At 41.7% G+C, this 18903-nt stretch overlaps 1 protein-coding gene across 1 annotated transcript in view; it reads right to left on the minus strand.

Moving 5' to 3' along the window:
* Window positions 1–4431: 4431 nt before the first annotated feature.
* Window positions 4432–18903, minus strand: part of LOC127450515 (protein FAM171A2-like) — a 51955-nt gene continuing 37483 nt past the window's right edge. The window contains exons 4-8 of the mRNA XM_051714713.1: window positions 15569–15727; window positions 15196–15375; window positions 7853–7966; window positions 7447–7573; window positions 4432–7141 (exon numbers count right to left, since the gene is read on the minus strand). Of these exons, the coding sequence (XP_051570673.1) occupies window positions 5611–7141; window positions 7447–7573; window positions 7853–7966; window positions 15196–15375; window positions 15569–15727 (2111 nt within the window). The 3' untranslated portion in view covers window positions 4432–5610. The remainder of the gene's footprint in view (window positions 7142–7446; window positions 7574–7852; window positions 7967–15195; window positions 15376–15568; window positions 15728–18903) is intronic.

Genomic DNA, 18903 nt, shown 5'->3' on the forward strand with positions numbered 1-18903 from the left:
CTGAAAAGAAGAAAAAAAGACAACCAATTATACTTTCCAGGATGTTGAGGGCACTTGTAAAAATGTAAAAGATGAATTGATGAGCTGTAAAGCACATACATACATTTTCAGTTAATGAAGTTGAATGGAGGAGAAAGAGAGATATGCTGTTGCGAAGATGTGGTAAATTGTAGGAAAAAAATGAGTAGTTCAACTGTATTTACTATCTAATCCTGTAAATCTTACAAGTCAACATGACTAAAAAATTACTACAGTGAAACTGATGATCAAAAATAACAGGGACAGTGTGATATGAATAATCTGATTGGTAATCAGAGGCTAAAGGTGATACATTAACCTGTTGATGTGCATGCCCCCCTCCCAGAACTGATGTCACTTTGCTTAAATTAGTTCACATATACTATATAGTCTAGTCAAAAAAAGAGTTAATAATGTTGACATATTATAAAGATGTATAATTCGTCAACATTATGAACAATTTTGAACAGCACACTATACAGTAAATGTGAACTCATTTAAGCAAAGTAAAGTCAAACCCATGGGTGGGGTCAATGAGCATCAACAGGTTTTAAAGGTGCACTCAGTAAAAAAGTTCCCTATCTGTCACTCACTCGACGTTGTGTCGATGTAGTGACACTAGGGGTCACTCTTGGGAGCCCGAGACACCTCTGGTCTTTGATAAAAGGCCAATGAAAATTGGCGAGTGGTATTTGCATGCCACTCCCCCGGACATACGGGTATAAAAGGAGCTGGTATGCAACCACTCATTTAGATTTTCTCTTCGGAGCTGAATACTACTGTTCATTCACCTCTGCTGGATCTGACGGCGCATTTCAGCGGCTTCTCCCTCCTCTGCACTGGTGCACTGCAGAGAACGCCCCTGGGCGCTTCGGCAGAAAAACTAGAGAATATATTTTCTGAAAGAGCTTTTTCCCTCTAAAAGAGTATATATTTCTCTAAAAGAGTGCACACACGGAATGTCTTTTTAAAGACGTGTCTTTTTGGAGCCCACCGCAGGAAGCCGACGCCACCCGTCTCACAGCCGGTGCACACAGGGACCTGGTGCTCTCACTTCAGGTCAACTGGGAAAAGAGCAAGCTCCTCCCGGTTCAGAGCATCTCTTTTCTCGGATTGGAGTTGGACTCAGTCTCCTTGACGGCTCGCCTTACGAATGAGCGCACCCAGTCGGTGCTGGCCTGTTTGAAGACGTTCAAACAGAAAACAGCGGTTCCACTGAAACATTTTCAGAGGCTCCTGGGGCATATGGCGTCCTCGGCGGTGGCCACCCCACTCGGGTTGATATGTCAACCGCCAAGGTGGTCTGCTCTCTCGTTGTATGTCACAACTTGCCTGCCATCTCCTCCTCTGGAGTCAGCAGCACTTCAAGTCGCGGGCAAGCCACTCACATCCCGGGCAACCTCAACACTACAGCGGACGCGCTGTCACGTCAGGTTACCCTCAAGGGAGAATGGAGACTCCACCCTCAGGTGGTCCAGCTGATTTGGAGTCGATTCGGATGGGCACAGGTGGACCTGTTCGCCTCCCAAGAATCCTCCCATTGCCCGCTCTGGTACGCCCTCACCCAGGCTCCCCTCGGCATAGACGCGCTGGCACACAGCTGGCCCCCTGGCCTACGCAAATATGCGTTTCCCCCAGTGAGCCTGCTTGCACAGACCCTGTGCAAGGTCAGGTAGGACGAGGAGCAGGTCATCCTGGTAGCACCCTACTGGCCCACCCAGACGTGGTTCTTGGACCTCACGCTCCTTGCGACAGCTCACCCCTGGCGAATTCCCCTGAGGAAGGACCTTCTCTCTCAGGGACGGGGCACCCTCTGGCACCCGTGCCCAGACCTCTGGAATCTCCATGTCTGGCCCCTGGATGGGATGCGGAGGACATAATCTGTCTACCACCCGTGGTGGTAGACACGATCACTCAGGCTAGGGCCCCCTCTACGAGGTGCCTGTATGCCTTTAAGTGGCGTCTGTTCGCTAAGTGGTGTTCTTCCCGACGTGAAAGACCCCCAGAGATGCGCAGTCAGATCAGTGCTTTCCTTCATGCAGGAGAGGCCGGAAGGGAGGCTGTCCCCTTCCACCATGAAGGTGTACATTGCTGCCATAGCAGCACACCACGACGCAGTCGACGGTAAGTCCTTAGGGAAGCACGACCTGATCATCAGGTTCCTAAGAGGCACCAGGAGGCTGAATCCCTCCAGACTGCGCCTCGTTCCCTCATGGGACCTCTCTGTAGTTCTTCAGGGTCTACAGAGAGCCCTCTTTGAGCCTTTGCAGTCAGCCGAGCTTAAGGCACTCTCCTTGAAGACTGCCCTCCTGACTGCGCTCACTTCCATCAAGAGGGTAGGTGACTTGCAAGCGTTCTCTGTCAGCGAAACGTGCCTGGAGTTCAGTCCGGGATACCCTCACGTGATCCTGAGACCCCGACTGGGTTATGTGCCCAAGGTTCCCACCACCCATTTTAGGGACCAGGTGGTGAACCTGCAAGTGCAGCCCTGTCGTTGCTGTGTCCGGTGCGCGCTTTACGCATCTATTTGGATCGCACGCAGAGCTTTAGAATCTCTGAGCAGCTCTTTGTCTGCTTTGGTGCACAGCGGAAAGGAAGTGCTGTCTCCAAGCAGAGGATCGCCCACTGGCTCATTGACACCATAACTATGGCATATCTCGCCCAGGATATGCCGCTCCCGGTAGGGCTACGAGCCCATTCTACCAGAGGTGTAGCGGCTTCCTGGGCCCTGGCCAGAGGTGCCTCTCTAACAGACATTTGCAGAGCAGCGGGCTGGGCAACACCCAACACCTTTGCAAGGTTCTACAACCTCCGGGTGGAACCAGTTTCGTCCCAGGTAGATGCATGCAACACAAGCGGATAAGCCCGGGATAGCTGGCCGGGTGTATCGCTTGCACATAGCGCCTTCCACCTCCCTTGGAGCTGAAGACGTGCGCCATTAATTCCCAGTAGTGTTCACAAACTTTGTTCCCTGGTTGACTTCCTCCGAGCCCTGTGGCAGTCGAGTTTTCGGAGAGACTCGCTGCCGGCCCAGTGCATGTGCTAACTAAGAGTCCTGTTCTGGGGTAGGTGCTCCGCATGTGGCGGTTCCCTGTAAGGCTTACCGCACGCGATTATATATCTTCCACTAGTTCGTTTCCCTGTTGGCAAACTGCATCTTCCTAGGGCAGAGCCCCTCTGCCCCAGTCTCCATGTTTGTAGTAACTCCTCCCCCATTGGGTAGGATCTACCTTGAAGACTCTCCACATGGTCGGAAAGACCATGTGACGTATTCTTCCACTTAAATATCCCCCCCTCTCTTTGGGCGAGGTGTGGTCTCCGCGGTGTCTTCCCCTTGGGAGGGACACCCCCCGACTAGACCTGGCAGCCCAGTCGAATAATCCCCCTTCTTTTTTTTGGGAGTGGAAAAAGAGAAGGGGAAAAGAGGCCACGACTGGGTTAAGCCTATCTCTATCTTTTGGGTAGTCGACTTGTCCCTAAAGGGCTGTTCGACACTCATGAATATGTTGGGGGAGGTTACGTGTCGACCTGGTGTGCTGGCGATGAGGCATGCAGTAGTCTGCCCACCACACACCGCCAGTTCACATAACACAGTTCAGCCAGTTGTGGCGTTTCGTATAGGGACCCCTAGTGTCACTACATTGACACAATGTCGAGTGAGTGACAGACAGGGAACATCATGGTTACTTGTGTAACCTCCGTTCCCTGATGGAGGGAACGAGACGTTGTGTCCCTCCTGCCACAACGCTGAACTACCCACTGAAATGGCCGGACCTTACATCGGCTCCTCAGCATAAAACCTGAATGAGTGGTTGCATACCAGCTCCTTTTATACCCTTATGTCCGGGGGAGTGGCATGCAAATACCACTCGCCAATTTTCATTGGCCTTTTATCAAAGACCAGAGGTGTCTCGGGCTCCCAAGAGTAACCCCTAGTGTCACTACATCGACACAACGTCTCGTTCCCTCCATCAGGGAACGGAGGTTACACAAGTAACCATGATGTTTTACTCCTAAAGATATTAACTGCAATTTTGAAATGTATAAAATCATGAGCACTGACATGAGATGAGGACTCTAGTCATATCAGTAACCTTATAAAAACGGTTTTATTCTACATGGGGCAGGGGCGCCCTCATGGGGGCTGCCATTTTAGAATCACATGACCAGCTGAATACTACTCACTTGATCTCAGTAACCATATTGTTATTGGACACTTTCACTCTTGGATTAAATTAATCATGGCTGATTGTGAATAGTGAACTTCTACAATGGAATCTGAAACTGAAAAATATTGATTTTGAATGATACTGCATCCACACCACTAGGTGTCACTGTAAGTCCAAGATGACATGAGCAAAAAGTTACTGAGTGCACCTTTAAATACACAATACAAAATACATAACACCAAAGTGAGAGTGTAAATTAACTAAGGTGTTATTTACAAATAAGTGGTTTACAGAGTTTAGTAAGAGCGCTTAAGCAATACATAAACATGTTTAAAAAATACTTGGTAAATGTTTTTTTTACCAAAAAACATCCATTTCAAGCACAATCTGCATCTTCAGTCACACCACAAAAAAAGTTCATAGAAAAAAGTTTTACTTCCTCAGTTAACAGAGCAGAGTTGCAGTGGTTCTGATTTATGGCAAAAGTTCTGATACTCATTGCAGCAAAGATTAGTGCGAAAACATATTTTCACAGGCGTCCAAGGTGAGAACCTTGGTCAAGTCCCTCAAAACAATTCCTATTGCTGCACTGACCAACAGGAAAGGCTTTTTCTGCAATGAAGCCGAGCCTTTTATTAACAACCAAGCAGCTTTCCCAACATAAACAGTCTCCTTACACATCAAAAGATACAGCAACAGGTTTTAGAGCAGTACAAAAGGGGAACTTCAACCAACAGTACAAAATACAGTGTCACATTTGGAGAAAACACAGCAAAAATGTCACTGTCTTTTTCTCACACATCTCAATGGTCCAGCTCTACTTAGTCATAAACAAACTTAACATTTTGAGTAATTCCACCACAATAAAAGTAATCTAAGCTGATAAAATCATTCAAACCTTACAATGTGAAACATCTAAAGTAATATTTCTTATTTTGAAAAGGAAAGAGCTCTTTAAGGCTTGTGGATTGCGTCCCAATGTCAGTTTAAAATGGCTCATGGTCATTCTTATAAAAATTAGGTGTCACTTAAGGAAAGCGAGACAACATCTTGAGGAAAGAGAGTATTTAAAGTTACAGCTCCCTTTGGCCTTATGAACTGGTGCCTGAATTTAATCAGATATCACTTTCTACATAGTGAGAGTCTAAACCATCTGGAGGACATCTAAGAGGGTGTGAGGATTTATTAGATGCTTAACAACTGGCGTTCAGTGCAAATTCTTGGTACCTAGACTTGATCTTCATGAACAGATGCATATCACTCAATTAAGTGCCATTTCTCTTATTGTGCTTTTTCTGCTTTTCATTCAACTCCTTTCCAGCCCTACATCTTCTAGCTTCAACTCAGGTAAGTCGGTAAGCATCTATGAGGAGCAAGGGTGTAGCCAAGATGACGAAATAACCAGTCCAGGATAGTGCATGAGCTACTTGACATTGAAAACCATGAGGGGCCTCTCTTCGCGCTTTTGCCAGGGGCTCTTTTTATTCTCTCCATCGTCATCTTTGTCGTCGGCTTCATTGTCATCGTCAGGGCTGGTGACAGAGTCTCTGTGGACTTCGCTGGTGCTACTACGAGTGCTGCTGTCACGACTACGGCCTTTACGGGGGAAAGTCCCTCCTCTGGACACAGAAGTCTCATCAAGGAATGGAGCTGTGGAGTTCTGCTCAGGTGAGTACATGGCTGAATGGCTCTCGCTGTTTGAGTCTGGTGTTTCTATAACTGGAAGCTTGGAATAAATCTTTCCATGAGCCTTTCTTTCACCTCCCTCCTTTACCTTGCTTTCTTTTACTTTCCGCTGAATATATTTCCCTGAACACATGGGATGTGTTTCAGCATGGCGATTCTGGGAAAGATTGCTGGTGCCTGTGGGTGCACGCAAGGCTTCATTGCTCAACTCAATGTACGAGTGTCTAACAAGAGAGTTTGAACGACCGTCAAGGGGTACAAACCAGGCACGAGGGTGTGGCTTTACCCCGAGCTCCAGCAACTTCTTCTCCGTCATAGCTTGCAGCTCTCCATTCATTTGGGCAATGGTGGAGTCATTGAATAGAACAGGAATACGGACTGGGGCAGCAGTTTGTTCTGAACTCCAGTTCTGCTCAGATGTTCCTTCTTCTTGCTGGCTGGACACTTCCTCTTCCTTATCCTGCTTGGCCTGCTGCTGTTGTTGCTTTTGATGTTGACTCTGTTGCCTTGGTAGCGTCAAGCTAACCTGGATGCCCTCCATATCATGCTGCATCTGTTGCTGCCTTTCCATGGCCTTCTCCACAGCTGACAGGTCGGAGGACAGATGCATGTAATGGGCAGGGATGACCAATGTGGGCACCATGCTCTGGTACATGCTCTCCTTCATCTGCTCCACTGAGTGACAGAAGATCAGCTGACCAGGCTGGGTATTGATGGAACTGGGCCGATTAAGGTTATACCCTGCTGATGCATAATATTCTGGAGGCTTGCTGTCCCGACCATGATCCTGATAGTGGCCAGCAAATGGTGGTAAAAGTGGAGGTGGTGACGGTGGGTCTGATGAATAGCCTTGGTTGTCTTTTGCATTATGGTACTGGTATCTGCGTTCTTCAGAGTCCTCGGCAGAGCTGTACCCTCTGGTATAGTCATCTTGCAGGAGCGGGTCCAGAATTCCTGTGTTTGTAGATCGAGTGGCTTTCAATGGGAAGCTTTCTCCTCGATTTGTGTCGGCATTCGTGCTTGAGTTGCGCTGACTCTGGGTGGGGCCGTGTCTGAAGAAGTCATCTCTGGTGTTGTAGAGATCGTGGTTGGAGGAAAGGTCAGATTTGATGCCATCAGGGTCGCCGGTGGAGGAGGCTGTCTCCATGTGTCCGCTGCTGATTAGATTGAGGTGGGAGGTGGACGTGCCTTGGTCTCTCTTTGAGCTCTCAAGAGTGGAGGAATGGTGCATTTTACGGCATTGTTGCCGAGGTTTCAAACAACGCCTCCTGGAAAAATCAGAGCAATTTTTATGAGATATTATTATACTACATATATATTTATTATAACATATAAAATTAAGAGAACATTTATCTACATAACTACCTACTACAATTCCACAAAATACAAGTACAAATACAGAAATGTAGTTTAATGTCTTGCTTATCTTGCTACATTAAACAATCTTCAGCAGGCAATATTTGTTTATCAGTCTTGTCATGGTTTATTTACAACTTGCAAGTCAAAGACAACAAGAATAAACCTTAAATTACTTTCTCACTCACTCACTCAAACACACAAATAACACAGATACCTGCAGTAGTACAGTAGCAAACACAGCAGAATGAGCACTAGCAGGGCCATTGCTCCCAGAATGGCAAGCAGAAAGATGGTGTGGTAGGTAGTAATGTCTCTCAGACCGGAGGGATTGAGTCCTGTTCCTGTAACACAAAAATAAGTATTTTTCCCCCCTTCAATTGAACATTAAAAAGCATTAAACCAACCATATTAATATTAAAATTGGAAGGTAATGTTAAGTGTAGAAGAAATTTTAAAATAATTAATTATTCTGTATAATGCAGTTCTCACTGATCCAGGGAAAATAAAAAAGAAATAAAAAAATAAAAATAAATAATATCATTAAAATACCAGTTTATAATATAATATAATATAATATAATATAATATAATATAATATAATGTAACTGCAGCTCACATCACCTGAGGTTGAGGGAAATGCTGCAAGCCAGTATCCTAAATTTGGAGCCACGAAACTCCACATCATCTGAATGCCCTCTTTTTTAATGTAGCCAGCACCGTTTCTGACCCACAGACCTGTAGCAAACCAAGACTTTATTACAAAATGAACAGACATGGATAAATGCAATGAGATCTTGCTTCAGCTTACAGGAAAACCTTAATTAAATGTGAATGGGCAGTGTGCCATGGACGGATTAGACCCAAATCGTGCCAAATTAAAATCAATGGATTTTCTTCATTAAAAAGTCATTTTAGATCTACGATCATTCTGGGTAGCCATTCAATATTCAAAACCACACTGATTATGGCATGTGGAGAACCAAAGCAGAGCAGTGAGGTGTACAATTTTTGCAACATGCTCCTAAGGATACACAGAAGAGCACAGGGAGTTAATGTGTTCTGACAGTGAACCCTGACAAATATAATTTCAAATACCACGTTAAAGACGAAAGGCTCTCCCTGTACTAGTTTTCACAACTGGAGCATATTAAAAAATAGGGGATAGTTCACCCAAAAAATAAAATTCTGTCATCATTTACTCATAGTCATGTTGTTCTAAACCCATATGACTTACTTTCTTCCATGGAACACAAAAGGAGATGTTATTGACAGTCGCAGTTGACTTTCATTGCATCTCTTTTTTTTTCCCATACAAGTGAATATTGAGGTTAAAATTCTGCCTGACATTTCTGTTTCATGAAAGAAAGAAAGTGACTAATAATTAACATTTTTGGGTAATCAATCCATATAAAGTGAAAAACGAAATTCGCCATTAACAACAGATGCACAACATTATTTTTTTTCTTCTTCCATGAAACCAAATATAAACAAATATTTTTGTTGGACTCTGATCTGTTTATTTTAATCTCAGACTAAAAACTGTTTCTAACTCTTAATCTCCTGATCAGTAAGAAACTTTAGAGACCAGACTTCAGAGAGAGAGATCTCCACTTGAGTTCTTTCACAATATTAGTAGTGTAGTGCCATATAATGTATGGTGAGGTCATTTATCATTTAAGATTTTTGTTACATATTGATTTAACTTTCAATTCCACAACAGAATCCTGCACACCAAACCCTGACTAGAACACAGAACTACCCAAGGCAGACCAAGTCAACTGTGTGTAATGTGTAATTATGCACACTAGAAGGTGCTATATGTTCAGCTCAGAAGGCAAGTCTGTGTTTCAAAGTAGGGGGTTTCAGACCCTCCAAGGACCATGTACAACAGCCTCCTCTCTCAGTGTATGGTCCCGTTTTGTATGTGATCTGTCTCTAAAACAAGCATGCCTCAGTGGCCACATGGTAAGCTTCAGTGACACATTGGATGTTCTCATAATCTGAACACACTGGGGCATTAAAGCCCCACTCTTTTTAGATAAAGGTTGGGAGTCAGCGAAGTAGGTGACATCATGTAAATATATTCTGTATTAGTGTATGCAACTCAGAGTGTGACTCAGAGTTCTTGGTTGTGCTTTAAAGGGAGAGTTCACCCAAAAATTCTCTCATCATTTACTCACCCTCATGCCATCCCAAATGTGTGTGACTTTTTTCTTCAGCAGAGCACAAACATTTTTAGGAGAATATCTCAGCTCTGTTGGTCCTTACATTGCAAGTGAATGGTGATCAGACCTTTGTAGCTCCAAAAATCACATAAAACACAGGAGTAATCCAGAAGAATTTAGTGGTTAAATATACAGTGCATTCATATTCAGACCCCTTCATTTTTTCACATTTTGTTAGTTTGCAGCCTTGTGCTAAAATGCTTTAAATTATTATTTTTTCACACCAATCTACATTCCATACCCCATAATGACAAAGCGAAAAACAAGATTTTTGATAACTTTGCACATTTATTAACAAGAAAAAACTGATATCACATTGACATAAGTATTCAGACCCTTTGCTGAGACACTTGAAATTTAGCTCAGGTGCATCCCATTTCTCTGGATCATCTTTAAGATGTTTCTACACTTTGATTGGAGTCCCCCTGTGACAAATTCAATTGATTGGACATGATTTGGAAAGGCACACACCTGTCTATATAAGGTCTCACAGCTGAAAATGCACATCAGAGCAAAAACGAAGCCATGAAGTCAAAGGAACTACCTGCAGAGCTCAGAGACAGGATTGTGTCGATGCACAGATCTGGGGAAGGCTACAAAAAAATTTTCGGCTGCATTGAAGGTTCCCAAAGCCTCCATCATTCTTAAATGGAATACGTTTGGAACAACCAGGACTCTTCCTAGAGCTGGCCGCCGGGCCAAACTGAGCAATCGGGGGAGAAGGGCCCTGGTAAGAGAGGTGACCAAGAACCCGACGGTCACTCTGGTTGAGCTCCAGAGATCACGTGTGTAAATGGGAGAAACTTGCAGAAGGACAACCATCACTGCAACACTCCACCGATCTGGGGTTTTTGGCAGAATGGCCAAACAGAAGACTCTCCTTGGTGCAAGACACATGAAAGCCTGTTTGGAATTTGCAAAAAAGCACCTAAAGGTCTCTCAGACTGTGAGAAACAAGATTCTCTGGTCTGATGAAACGAAGATTGAACTGTTTGGCCTCAATTCCAAGCATCATGTTTGGTGGAAACCAGACACCATCTGCGCAATACCATCCAAATGGTGAAGCATGGTAGTGGTAGCATCATGCTGTGGGGGTGTTTTTCAGCAGCAGGGACTGGGAGACTGGTCAGGGTTGAAGAAAGCTGAATGCAGAAAAATACAGATATATCCTTAATGAAAACCTGGTTCAGAGCACTCAGGACCTCAGACTGAGTTGAAGATTCACCTTCCAAAAGGACAATGACCCTAAGCACACAGCCAAGACAACGCAAGTGTGGCTTATGGACAACTCTATGAATGTCCTTGAGTGGCCCAACCAGAGCCTGGACTTGAACCCAAACTAACATCTCTGGAGGGACCTGAAAATGGCTGTCCACCGATGGTCCCCATCCAACCTGACAGAGCTTAAGAGGATCTGCAGGAAGAATGGCAGAAAATCCCCAAATCTAGGTGTGCAAAGCTTTTCGCATCATATCCAAAAAGACTTGTGGCTGTAATCGCTGCCAAAGATGCTTCAACTATGTACTGAGTTAAGGATCTGAATACTAATGTGATATTTCAGTTTTTTACTTTTTAATACATTTTCAAAATTATCAAATCTGGTATTTGCTTTGTCATTATGGGGTATGAAGTGTAGATTGATGTGAAAAATAATAATAATTTAAAGCATTTTAGCATAAGGCAGCAACATAACAAAATGTGAAAAAAAAAAAAATACATTTTAAATGAAGGGGTCTGAACACTTTATGAATGCACTGTATATCTCCCAAAGTGATATAATAGGTGTGGGTGAGAATTTAAGTCCTTTTTTTACTCTAAATCTCCACTTTCACTTTTACATCAGAAAGTCACATGTGGTGTCTGTTTACTTTCACGTTCACATCTGAAAGTTAAAGTGGATATTTAGAGTAAAATATGACTTAAATATTGTTCTGTTTCTCACCCACACCTAGTATATCGCTTCTGAAGACATGGATTTAAACAATGTCTTATGGATTACTTTTATGGTTCCTTTATGTGATTTTTGGAGCTACAAAGGTTTGATCACCATTCACTTGAATTGTAAGAACAACAGAGCTGAGATATTTTTCTAAAAATCCGAAAGAAAGCCATACACATCTATGATGGCATGAGAGTGAGTAAATAATGAGATAATTTTCATTTTTGGCTGATCTATCCCTTTAAGAATTCAGTTCCTCTTTCATATTCCCAGCATCCATGTTTAAATAGTAAACAGAGTGAAGTCTTTGACAATAAAGTCTTCTGTAATAGTAGGCTGCATGAGTGCATCTGACCATAACATGGACAAAACACACTTAACGTTCACAACTGCCCACCGGACAGCACTCTGTCTATGAATATTCAGTTTTTTTTTTTTTCCCTCAAAAGCTGTCCAGTTCCTAGTATTTTCCATCCAGATCCAATCATTAGGAATTCTAGTAACTGGTAGGCTCAATTTGAGCAGATTGTTGTACCAATCTACTATGTGCTCTATTTGACACTTTAGTGCCTTACTGTGTAAGCTGGGGCATATGGTACACTGCAAGTATACAGGAGGAATATTCAATTAAATCTTCACTTCAAACAGACATGAGAACTAGTGTAAAAACATCAGTTTTCTATTGTATTCAACTATTGTTTGTTCTGTGTGCCTTGTTTAAATTCTGTCTGCTATTAGACTACTCATCTGACTGTTGTTTTGTTATTTATCTGAAAATGTATTGGTTCTAAAACAAGCTCTTATGGGTTTGTTTACTTTACCACTCATGACTGCCATCTGTTCCTTTCTGTGATTAAATTTTATATGCAAAAATAAACCCATAAACGATTTTCTCTTGTAGCCTAAAGAGGGACTGGAGAACTGTGCAAATGCCTGAGTTGTATAAAATGGAATGGTATAGTTTAGGATTAAGGGATTAATACTAAATGGAAGAGTTTTTAATATCTTAATATAGAGTACAGTTAGTTTACCCTTTCTTGGTAAAGCTTAAAACCATAACCTCACTAATAATACATGATACGAAATGTGTAGAATTACTTTATTATTGTATTGTAAAATAATGATAAACCTGCATCAATTATTCGTAATATATCAAGCAAACATATTCAAGTCCTGTAGAGGGCGGTACTCTGACAACAGACTTGTCAACTATTTTTAAAACAGGCAAGTCAGTGGAGCAATAATTATGGATTAGACATTTTTCAAATGTATTGTGGGCTTTAATGCCTGTACCTATATTCCATTTAAAGAACAGTTCATGAAAACAAGCTGGAAAGACAGCTGAACATGACAATGTATGATTGCATAAAATGAGGTTCTCATTGCAATGATAATTTTTAGTTTATTTATAAATCTATATGTAAATATATCCATACAAAACCATTTCTTTTACATTTTACTGCACTTTACTATACTCATTTTCTCAATAAGGCACTAAACAACAAACACTGTTCAACAGTTGTTAATGCCCATTGATTTACATCTGTCAAAGATTTGCCATAGCAGCCAGTGTTGACTATAGGGGTCTTCATATCTTCCCTGACCAATCATTAATTTACTTACCGCAGTGGGCGAGTTAATGGGGGAGCTGGGATTAGGCTGCCATAGTCTAAGCTGCTTAGTTTAAAATCTTTTTGAGATCTCTATTTGGAGCTAGGAGAGGGTATATGAATATTTTACAACACTTTAAGATAGATCCTGATAACAGACCAGACATTAGAAACCAGACATTGGAAAAGAACCAATAAAATTTTACACAGAAATACCACCAGATAACCTACGACACATGCAACCACATCACAATAATCTACAGGAACGTAAAACCTGAATGTAAAGCCAGAAAGTAAACTGATACTTTTTTTAGGTGTATTGATTTTTCCTCCAGAACACTTCTTTTTATTAAGCTGGCATCAGTAAAGGATCTAGGGAGTTCTGCAGGGCTTGCCAGATACTAAATCACAACCAGTTTTGGGAGCGATGTCCCGACAGGGTCAATGTCTGATGATTTCTATTTTATGAGTTGGCAGGCTAACTGTTTCTGAGTTTTTTTGTTTTGGACTGCACACTTGCTTCTTTAACTACTCTCTCTTTAGTTTGACCCTGCTTAAGTATCTCTGAAATAGACCTGGAAAGATCTTCCCTTACCCAATTTTCCATTCTTTCTCTCTGCTTCTTTTACACTTTATTACACGATTTACTGTATGCTGCAAGTCATAAGGTATCATAAGGAACTGAAGATGATTTGGTTGAATTCCATGGCCACACTCGCACAATGACTAGTGAGCTGAATGCAGCTCCCCATCAGCAAATCTAAGAGATGCATTGTGTTACATTTCAGACAAGCAGACTTTTCTCATACAAGCTGTGTGAATTTGTTTCTCTTTCTCTACAGCCTGTGCAGGATATTTAACCCTTCAGAACCTAAGGCCCCAAGGCGAGGTGATAAGCAAAATGTTTTAATGTATATACAATGAGACAGCAATATTCCTTGAAGGCTACTGTCCTTACTATCCTTATGTAAAATTTTAATATGATGGCTGCTAAAGAGTGGCTTGCCACAAAGAGATTAAAACAATTGTTGTTTTAGCAACAATTTCGGAATTCATGGCCACAACAATGGATGAGACCTGACTGATTGTGGAGGTTGAGAATAACAAAGTGCTGTACAACCTTCAGCATTTATAATAAAAGGATTTAATAGCAAAGGAAAAGGTGTGGGACAGTAGCTTCGGCAGATTTGTGCAGATGGTGAGTTAATGTTTTAATTTACTGTAATGTCTGTCACGCCTTCATGTCGTACAATACGTCTACCTAACATGGTTTTGTCAGATGTTTTAACAACAACAACAACAACAAAAAATGCAGTTATTTGAATGTTTTTACTTATTTAATATTTTATGGCTCTTGGGCTGGATGCAAACTCTCGATGCAGGAAAACAGTTTTTGTTCTCTGACTAAATGCAGAAGATTAAGGACCCAAAACTGTGTGGGCCGGGGTCTATCTATAAATTATGTATCATTGTGGTGTAAAATTTAAATAACTGTATTTTCTGTGCAGAGCTGCAGCTGTGTATCACAGAAGAGACGCAACCAATGCGAAAGCCCAACCCGACCGCACAGCACACGCCCCACTCACGGAGGATATTTGAAACCGGCGTTATCATGACACAAACTTATCAAATCAAAAAGTTAATTTAAGTGCAGATACACCTCTAATATGGTGGTGTGGTGTAGTGCCCTATGCAACCCCTTAAGGCAGGTCTATTTAACTCATCCTGCACAGTTTAGTTCCAAACCTAATTTAACAACTGCCTTTCACTTTAAAGCAATCCTGAAGGCGGATTTCTGAAATGTAGGATGCCAGGGGAAGAGTCATTGATGTTTATGAGTAAAGCATTTACTGAGTTGATTGGGTTAGGTTTAGGATCAGAGTTAGGAATGGGTTATAGTTCTCTGACCAATCAGGTAGCACTTTCCTTCCATGTATGAATACACATGACTCTTCCCCAGCCATCCTATGTTTCGGAATTTCTCATCCTGAAGACCTTGATGAGCTCGTTCAGCTGTGGTTGATAAGGGTTGGAGCTAATCTCTGCAGGACATCGGCCCTTCAGATGGGAGTTGAATAGCCCTGCTGTAAAGAGAGCCATGAGGCCAATTGTGCCTTTGAGCAAGCCAAGGTTCTCCCTATAGCAAGTATACTGGAATAATATTGTTAAAAATGGTTAAACAGCGTTTACCCGACTTGTCCTCGAACCTCCAGATTGGGACGCTGGTGGCTGTCTTGAGAGGAGTGTCAGAAGGGAGTGGGATGGTGATGTGGATGGGTTCTGATACCTGGACCTCTGTGCCATTGGGCCCAGTGAGCTGAGCACACATTGCAGCTAGTGCTGTCAGCTCCAACCAGCTACTGTTGGACCCTGAATCAAAACAGACCATAATAGTAGAAAATGGATTAGACCCCAACAGGCCACAGTCACAGCCTCTGTTTACAGTAGTATTCTGCAGTAATGCATGATTAAAGTGAGGTTAACGGGAAACAGACAGTATATTCCAAATGGATGGGTCACTCCATCTACGAAATGGTCAGGGACAAAAAGTGGAAGAACTCACCTGCTGAGCTGTTCTCCAGAGCGAGGGGGTAGGGGAAGCCCCCGAGCTCATACTGACTGCGGGAGGAGGTAAGCAAGGCAGACAGCGTTATTTGGGAGGTGTTTAGGGTTGGCCAGATGGCTCTCCTCTGAAGCTGTACCCAAGGCTGTCTCCGGGAGCCTAAACAACAGGGGTTTATAAAGGATTTTTTTGTAACACACAGATATACAAGCTGCTTTAGGCTTTGTTGTTTCCATGTGTTTCACTTGTGATTGCAGTTTTATATGATTCTGGTCTACAAGCACTTCCTCTAACCACTGTTGTTATGATAATCAGCAGGTGACTCAACCTTTCTCTGCAATGGCTGCTACCATGCATTCAGGCACCAACATACGAGAGAAAGCCCCAACTGAGTATTTGATTTGCCAGATAGGAATTTGTAAGATTAGTTCTGAGGGTGTGGAAAGTGCCGTGTCAATTTGAAATCAAGCAGGAATGCATTACATTTTCTAAATGGACCCGCCTCTCTGAAAATCTAATGTGCAGAAATAAATTACATACATACACACACATTTAATAACACATTTAAATGCAAATGCCTTTTGTGATTTATCTGCAACATAAATGATCATTTCTGACTTTTTTCCCCCATAGCTATCCAATCGACCAAAGTAGCAGGTGATTTAGGAAAAAGTTTAGGACAAAAACTGTTGAGAAATCTCACATCTCGCTTTTAGTTTTGTATGGAATACATTACATTCAGTCATATGGTCTAATCGCAAAAGCTAAAATATTGTTATGCATTCAAAGCTGAAATCGGATCCAACAATTCCTTCACACAGTCCCTTGAAAATCTTCATTGAAAATGAATAACTTCTGGTCTGTCGAACGCAGAGAAAAGGCGAAAGCATTCTTATGTGTCAGAGAAGAAGAGGAATTACAAGGTAACACTACATTTTTTTTTAAATCTGCAGAGCAGGACCTACACTTTCAAAAAACTTCTAAAAACAAAAATTGATAAAAAGACCATGAAAATGTTTCCCTGAATGGGGTAAACTATACAATTCTTCAAATTCCCTTAAACATTTCACAACAAGAATGTAGAGTCCAGAATCCAGACTGTGCAGTAATCCCTTCGCCTCCTCCGCTTGGCTTGTTTAGTGTGCAAATAGAAGGCCTAAAAATACAGTTCTGTATCTCTAACTGCAGGCTGTCTGCTTCGATTAGCACCGGATTAGCTAGTCACTGATCGGCCCAGATATCCAGGACAGTGTGTGGCAGAGCATTCCCTCTCTCTACCTCTTTCCTTGGCACAGTTAATCATTTATTAGGTTATTGTCCACAAAAATCTCTAAATTTTAAGCCAATACCATTAGTCTTACCAAGGGCTGCGTGGTTAATCTAAATAAAATCGAAATCACAATATGACCTTGTGCTATTATTAAACCACAAAGGGTTGGAATTTAATTAAATAAATAAATAATCTGCTCGCACTGCCCGCATCAAGTTTATGTTCGCTGTTCTGTCTTGTCTGTATATGTTAGTGCATTATCACAGTGTTTTTAGAGTGGTTCTGTGCTCAGAGTAACAGCTGTGCTCCGAGTTTGGTTTTGTTTGCTTTGCTTACGTGCTGTGAGCACATTATTTTTTAAGCCAGATTTGTGGAAGAATATTTCAGCAAGTAAATGCTCCAAAAGCACATACTGTATAGCCATAAAGTCATCCATACGACACCAGTGGATTAATTAGTGTCTTCTGAAGTGAAACGCTAGGTGTGTGTAAGATATAGATACATATTTGAAACTTTTTTTTTTTTACTAAAAATTTTCGCTTCCGGCCAACTTTGGTTGAATGGTCATGAAGGTGGAGTTCATGCCGATACTGTTGGATCCCTCGGCTGGTCTGAAATCGACAGGAGAAAAATGTTCACTGCACACTGGTATATTCTGAGTGACTCAATGGGTGTTTTGATATCCCAGTGAACAGTGAGCAGCCATAGCTTCAGTCTCTCAGGATCATCGATAGGGAATCTGCGAAAAGTTAGTCTTTCCTCTTGCGATGATACCCGTAGATGTAATCTAATGTTTTTCAGTAGGTTGAGGCATCCGCACAAGCACCATTTTGAAAAAGAAACAGATACAAATACAAATCTATAGCAAAACCAATTCAGATTCTGTGTAACATTCTTCCTCCACTGTTGTAAACACTGCGTTTCCATATTTTATGTATTTCACGCATCAGTTCTCGTGTCAACTTGCCAGTGGACTGGGTGACCTCGACCCTCGTGAACATGCATAACACAGCTGGCTGGAACATTTTTAGTAAAAAATTTACTTACAGAAACATAGCATTTCGCTTCAGAAGACATGAATTAATCCACTGGAGTCGTATGGATTACTTTTATGATGGTTATATGTGCTTTTTGGAGCTTCAAAATGTTGGCACCCATTCGCCAGCACTGTATGGACCTACAGAGCTAAATATATTTTCCCCAAAATCTTTGTTTGTGAGAGTGCTAGTGATACTGCGGATATGCACCTAAACGGACAAATACACTTAAAAATTCTGTCAAAGTAACAGGTATTAATGTGAACACAATGTATTATGTCAAGTGAATGTAAACAGTGGGTCAAAAAGCCGATATGTATAAAAATGTCGGACTTGAGGTATAATTGTAATATAATAGATTTGCCGCTGTCAAGAATGTTGTTATAACAATAATCAAACAATACAGTAAATGAGGAAATGATACAACCACTCATTGCTCTTGACTGAATAACTTAGTAGCTTTTAAAAGTATTGAAAACTTTTAAAGCAGTTAAAAAGCCTAGTTTTCTTAATTTTTATTTTTTGTTCTATTGTTTTTAATTTGTTTCTATTTATTGCTTTTATTTTGTTTCTTTGTTCTTATTTTTATTACAGACTGTTTACTTGTCTTGAATAATTGCTTGAGAACTTGAAACAGTATTTACTGTACATAATTAACAAATCAGTATTAGTATTAGGCTATTATTTGTCGTAGTATCGAAATTGGTATCGACAGTCGTCAAATTTCACTGCTAACTACTGAAATGTTGGAATGGTGACAACACTGCTTACAGTACATACATATTGTGCATGGTAGATCTTGCTATAATAACATTATGTAAAAGTAGATCTTATTCCATAAGTGTGAGCACCCCTGTTTTAAGCGCTCTAAATTCACTAAATTCACTTTTGTGTATGGTGTAATCCCAAATATACTGTATTTGGCTGCAACATCTTTATATACAGTATAAATACAAATAATACACCTCATGGTGCAGAGAGCAGATAAAATGAGGTGCACATTATACAGCTGTTATGAATTCAGCTAC

The sequence above is a fragment of the Myxocyprinus asiaticus genome, chromosome 13 (assembly GCF_019703515.2).
Source record: "Myxocyprinus asiaticus isolate MX2 ecotype Aquarium Trade chromosome 13, UBuf_Myxa_2, whole genome shotgun sequence".
NCBI classification, from domain to species: domain Eukaryota; kingdom Metazoa; phylum Chordata; class Actinopteri; order Cypriniformes; family Catostomidae; genus Myxocyprinus; species Myxocyprinus asiaticus.